We start from the raw sequence: 6,645 nt of genomic DNA, 5'->3' as shown, positions 1-6,645 counted from the left end.
TAAATTTATAAATTTACATTCTACTCAAGTTTGTATGTAACTGATTAATATAATAAATATGCAAGGTTCTTGGCACCATGATAAATCAATTAATATTTTCAAGTGCCAAACATGGTTCAACGCTGAACGCATGAGGTTTTGACAATTCATAATCCTTATTACTATAATCATAAATAAATAGGAGTTCTTAAATATTTACAAATACTAAATACAGTCTTAATGTACAATGATTTGGGAGCTGTACCGACGCAGCAGAATTTTGCCATTCAGAGGTTCCGACTCTCTCCTGTCTCCAACCACAGTGTTTCCTCTCAATTCATCCTCAATCTCTTGAAGAGTCCTATCTTTTGTCTCTGGTAAAATAAACCAAAGAACCACCAGACAGTAAGATACTATTCCACCATACACGAAATACGTTAATGGTAGACCGATGGATCCTGTCAATACTGGGAAACTCTTCACAGCAATAAAGAAATTCAGAGATACGGGCAATGCACTGAGACCACACCCCAACCCCCTGTATTCCAATGGAAATATTTCTCCAGAAATCGCGAATGGGATTGTCGATAAACCGAATGTAAGCGAAAACATGTACATGCATATTAAAAATATAGGAACATACTGATCTTCGAAAGGTAGCCAGTTGTTCTGCTTCGCTAGCACATATGTTGCCTTACTTATATAAGAAATTACGCATATTCCTCCTAAAGAGAATAGAACGGTTCTCCTGTTACATTTCTGCATAACGAACACAGCTAAGATGTTACATACGAGTCTTTCGCAATCTAATATGACCATGAGCACTACAGCGTTTGCTTCAGGACCCACTACTTGTTCTATGATATCCTTGGCATAAGAACTGATAACATTTATGCCAGCAAATTGAAACATAGCAAACACGTGGAGCATGATCAGCATAGGCTTGTAAAATTCAGGCTTTTTAAAAGTGGACCCTATATATCTGAAGAATCTTTTCGTTTTTGTGCAGAAGGAAAGCTTCTGACCAGCGACACTCGACTTCCGAATCATCTTTTGAGCTGTAATCATATGTTGGAGCTCGTTTTCTTGCTCGGGCCCCTCGCCACGTAGCCAATAAAACACTTCTTTGCTCTTTTCGTATTTTCCTTTCGCTATCAGCCATGGCGGTGTTTCAGGGGTGAAAATAATCATGTTCAAACTCGTAAAGCTTAAGAAGGAGCACAATAGGGCTGTTTGCTGCCAGCTTAACAAAGTGCCGATAGTATGCGTAAACATTACTCCAATAGTCAAGGATAATGATATGCAAGTCAGAAAGGCTCCCCGGTACTTTGGGTCGGTCATTTCGCTTATGATAACTGAGCCTAGAGGCCCTAAGATACCCATGGATATCCCCTGTAATAATCTGGCCAGGATTAAGGCTTGGACGTTGTCAGCCAGAAGAACCAGGAACCATCCGACTAAGATGGGTATGGCGGAGAGGATGTGGCACTTTTTTCTGCCAATTACATCCATGAGAGGCATCACTAGTAAGTTGCCTGGCATGAAAGCGAAGCCGATGATGGATGCTGAAAAGATAAGGTATAATTAATCTCCAGCCCATAAAAACAAAATGCAAAGGTTTCATAACCAATAATTTCTTAACAAAGAGAAATTATAGTTCATAAAGCAGTGACTTGTTTTTCTTTAGGGTACTCAAGCGACTGGGGGCAAACAAGTTGGTCGTCTCAATATAGACTAATAAATTAGACTATATGATGATTTGATTAACATAATGAAGACATCTTAATAACAATGAAAAAGGTGAAGTACCTAATCTCCCTAATCTACCAATTCATGACTTCTGGCTGCTTGGTGTGCGAGTCATGTCGTCACAGGTTATCATGACGGCGTGATTCAGCGAATCATGAAGGCGAGTTATTGCCGTTAACACAGTTGTGCCCAATGATATATGTATTAGTGGTTTTATTTGACGATCATAAGCGTATTGTAAATATGCTTTCTTGAAAAATAAACTAAATATGTTTATCTTTGAAGCAGGTGTAACCAAGTACCAAGTAGCCATGTGAATGACTTACCAATCCACGACTCCTGACTGGCCGTGGGACGGATGTAAGAGTCAGGCCGCCTCAAGCTGGGTATCAAGACTGCGGGGTAGCCAACGACGCAGCCGTGCCCCATGATGTTGAAGGCCACACTCGCTGTTAGAAAACACTGCAATTTACGGAAAAAATAAAATTGATCAAAATATTTGAGGACAATCTTATGAGAAAATTTACTTTCCGAATTAAAATTGGATTACTGGTACTAATCTTCACATCTTATCTGTACATAATGTTAAGCAAAATAAACGCATTTCATTTCATTTTAAGGTATCACGGATCGATGTTATTACGATTTCGGCAGATTTTTTGCAGCGTCATTCAGCTATCATTTTAGGCCAATGAAGGGTCAGATAGCAAAACAGTAAGGGCAGTAGGAATGGTAGGAAGAGGCACGTAATTAGGTAGGTAATAATAGACAGGCCGGTATGATATCGGGCACTTGCACCATCCAGGGTTAGCCCACTAACCCGGGGTTAACCGGTTAAACCTTGGGTTAATATGGTTAGGTACCAATACAATTTGACACTGGGTTAACGTTTAAGCCCGGGTAGGTGGCTGACCCGGGCTGGCGCAAGTGGCCCTTATTTATGTAGGGAGGAGGAATCAGAACAACACAGTAAAAGATACTTGCAGCCTTGGATGACAACATCAGATATCCTTATCATTATCTTTGATGACACTTCCATTGCAGATGTAGATTAAGATATGTAATATAATAGTACTCGACAATCTGTGCTAGTATTACACAATACCAATACGTTTATTAAGACAACACCGATATCCAAAATTTGGAAGAGTAAACTGATATGATAGCAGTTTGAAAAAAAACCGGGCAAGTGCGAGTCGGACTCGCGCACGAGGGGTTCCGTACCATAATGCAAAAAAAAAACAAAAAAAAAACGGTCACCCATCCAAGTACTGACCACTCCCGACGTTGCTTAACTTTGGTCAAAAATCACGTTTGTTGTATGGGAGCCCCATTTAAATCTTTATTTTATTCTGTTTTTAGTATTTGTTGTTATAGCGGCAACAGAAATACATCATCTGTGAAAATTTCAACTGTCTAGCTATCACGGTTCGTGAGATACAGCCCGGTGACAGACGGACGGACGGACGGACGGACGGACGGACGGACGGACAGCGAAGTCTTAGTAATAGGGTCCCGTTTTACCCTTTGGGTACGGAACCCTAATAATAGGGTCCCGTTTTACCCTTTGGGTACGGAACCCTAAAAAGGTTTTTGATTTCACAGTATGACGTTTATAGAAGAAAAAACATACAACAGATACAATATTAAAACTAAAGTTAAAACTAGAAATAAAATAAAAATACAAACTATAAAATATACTTACCTACAAAAAAAAAACTATGAGGTTTTTGATTCAAACGTTTTTGTAAGAATTTGATTGAGAAGGTTTGGATGTAGGTACCAAAACAACAGTAACTTTAAGTCATGTAGACTTCTACGATAATGCGGTACTTAGGTAATATCTCGGAATACATGCCCGAAGTTATGAGACCAGTTTACTTCTCTTTAAATTTTATTGTAAGCGATAATTTTTAGCAAGCCGGATTAGCAAGCTGAAGTGGCAATGGGCAGGCCACATTGCACGCAGAGAAGATGGCCGATGGGGTCGAAAAGTGCTCGAGTGGATACCACGGACTAGCAAGCGCAGCGTAGGACGTCCATCCACAAGATGGACAGACGACCTTGTTAAGGTCGCCGGAAGACGCTGGATGCGGGTCCCTTCCAACCGGCACGTATGGAGATCCAAGGGGGAGGCCTATGTTCAGCAGTGGACGTCTTATGGCTGAGATAATGATGATGATGATGATGATAATTTTTAAAGCGGACGTATTTTTTAAATAATATTGTAAAAATTCTGCTAAAAATTACAAATAGGTACAATATGTTTCTGGCAAGTTATTAATTTATTTTATTATCGATTTCGTGTTAATTTTTACCCAGATTTTTTTCTAAGAATACTTTAATAACATTGTAATTTAAATTACAAATAAAATAACAACTTCTAACAAGTAAATAAATACCTGTCTCAAAAATGGCATATAGTTCTTCTGCGGGTTATCCATTTTAGTTTTATATATCCTCCTAATAACTTAATCATAAACTCTTAACAAAGTCCTTTAATGATATCCATTTACGTTCACTTACTGTCACTGATATAAAAATTATAGTTATGTGTTATTGGTATGACCATACAAACGCTCGGGTTGGAGCAGATTTTGAAACTGATGTTGAGACAATCTTTCACTGACCAACCAAGAACGAAGATAAGGATCGAGCATTGCGAATAACAGAATTTTGCACGAATGTCGATATTTTTAGGGTTCCGTACCCAAAGGGTAAAAACGGGACCCTAAGACTCCGCTGTCCGTCTGTCTGTCTGTCACCAAGCTGTAACTCATAAGCCGTTATAGCTAGACAGTTGAAATTTTCACAGATGATGTATTTTTAATGTATGTACTCAACTATTTTAATCACCGTGTATACTAACAGAATATGGGTCGACAGACCTGAAATAAAGATTTTCAATTTCAATTTCAATTTCAATTTCTGTTGCCGCTATAACAAAAAATACTAAAATATTTAAGTGGGACTCCCATAGAATAAACGTAATTTTTTGCCGTTTTTTGCGTAATGGAACGGAATCTTTCGTGCGCGAGTCAGACTCGCTCTTGGCCGGTTTTTTCCTTCGTATGTATCATTTATTTCGGTTTATAATCGCGGGTTATTTCTCAGTCTTAGGTACATTTTAGTCATTTCATGGGTGTCATGACAGGTGTCATTTTTGCAAACAAGATTGTATTCAAGATTTCAAAAAAGCTAGATCTTTCAGCGATAAAACTGACTAAAACAAAGTGAACTGATAACCAAATATGTAATATACAGGGTGGAACATTTCTAGGGAAAGACAAACATTTCTGAAAGGATAGTGTTAAGTATCTACACTTTCACTATCCTCCTAACCCGGGGTTAACCGGTTAAACTTGGAGTTACCGTGGTTACCAATACAATTTAACACTGGGTTAACGGTCTAACCACTTAACCCCGGCATTATGGGATGGTGCAAGTGGGCCTAAGTGATCTCATCATCATCATCATCTCAGCCATAAGACTTCCACTGCTGAACATAGGCCTCCCCCTTGGACCTCCATACGTGCCGGTTGGAAGCGACCCGCATCCAGCGTCTTCCGGCGACCTTAACAAGGTCGTCTGTCCATCTTGTGGGTGGACGTCCTACGCTGCGCTTGCTAGTCCGTGGTCTCCACTCGAGCACTTTTCGACCCCATCGGCCATCTTCTCTGCGTGCAATGTGGCCTGCCCATTGCCACTTCAGCTTGCTAATCCGGTGGGCTATGTCGGTGATTTTAGTTCGTCTACAGTTCACCTCATTTCTGATCCGATCACGTAGAGAAACTCCGAGCATAGCCCTCTCCATAGCTCGTTGAGCGACTTTGAGTTTTGAGATGAGGCCGATAGTGAAAGACCGCGTTTCGGAGCCGGAAGTCATCACAGTCCTAAGACACAAGACTAAGTGATCTACAATCGAGTTATTATAATCGTAAAGTTGGATTATAAAGTAAAACAAAATCATTAAAATGAAATATTTTTAGATCAGTGATAACCCTACAATGTTACATATTTACATGTTTAATTGACACATGTCATGTCATTAATAGGATCGTCTTTCTAGGAATGAAACATACAGATTTTTGCACTAATGTTTAACAAACTATCTCAAAAACGGTTAGAAATATTAACGTGATTAATGAGTGAAAAATAAAGTACGTATAGCCTTAACAATTCTCCGTTTGCATAAAATTCCCTCGTTTCGTTCCACTCTGTATTATATAATTTAAACAGAAATTTATTAAAATTTGGATTCGGATTAAATTAGATGTATCCGACACGGCCGTACTGATTCTAACGCGTCCTCTGTGCAATAACACATAAGTCGTACGGCTTGTGATTAATTCCATTGCAAAATAACTGTGGTATAAATACGGTCATATATCTGCGTATAATGGGGAAGAGCTTATGAAACTTGTTATTATGGCGGCAATCCGCAATGGTTTGAGGTTAGTGCTTTATATGTTACATTTATGCGGATTTTAGCTGTTACGGGGATCTTAGTGATAACTGGCGCCAAATTTCACTCACTTAATATTGTGTTATTGTATTGTATTGTAGTCCAATGCTTATTTTTCATAGAAATATTTATTTGTTATTATAATAAAAAAATAATGTTAGATAATCGGTCAGGTGAGCGATTTATAGATTCGGAAATCATTGGGTATGTATTTAATAATATTGATCTTATTTATATTTAAAATAAAACAGTGTTTTTTCATGGTAACAAAATAAGTATATAACAAGGTTTTAAACTTGTACTATACAGGGTTACTTTTTTACCGGTACAATAAATTTTACCACATCATTGGTATCGATAATAGATCACATTGCACAAATAAAAAAATTTTTTTTTATTTCGCATCAATTAATTTATCCTTCATCAATTTAGTAACTTCTGGTTGCACTAAT

The 6,645-nt window shown here is 38.3% G+C and overlaps 1 protein-coding gene across 1 annotated transcript; it reads right to left on the bottom strand.

Moving 5' to 3' along the window:
* On the bottom strand, nucleotides 1-4,172 carry LOC134675663 (facilitated trehalose transporter Tret1-like). Its single transcript, XM_063533992.1, has 3 exons — nucleotides 4,131-4,172; nucleotides 2,055-2,190; nucleotides 1-1,544 (listed from the first exon to the last, which is right to left on the bottom strand). Exons 1-3 carry the CDS (start codon nucleotides 4,170-4,172, stop codon nucleotides 217-219), a joined length of 1,506 nt encoding a protein of 501 aa, XP_063390062.1. The 3' UTR covers nucleotides 1-216.
* Nucleotides 4,173-6,645: the final 2,473 nt, after the last annotated feature.

This window comes from Cydia fagiglandana, chromosome 22 (genome assembly GCF_963556715.1).
Source record: "Cydia fagiglandana chromosome 22, ilCydFagi1.1, whole genome shotgun sequence".
Lineage (NCBI taxonomy): Eukaryota > Metazoa > Arthropoda > Insecta > Lepidoptera > Tortricidae > Cydia > Cydia fagiglandana.
The sequence above is the reverse complement of the archived record's forward strand: the minus strand, read 5'-3'. Positions and strand labels throughout refer to the sequence as shown.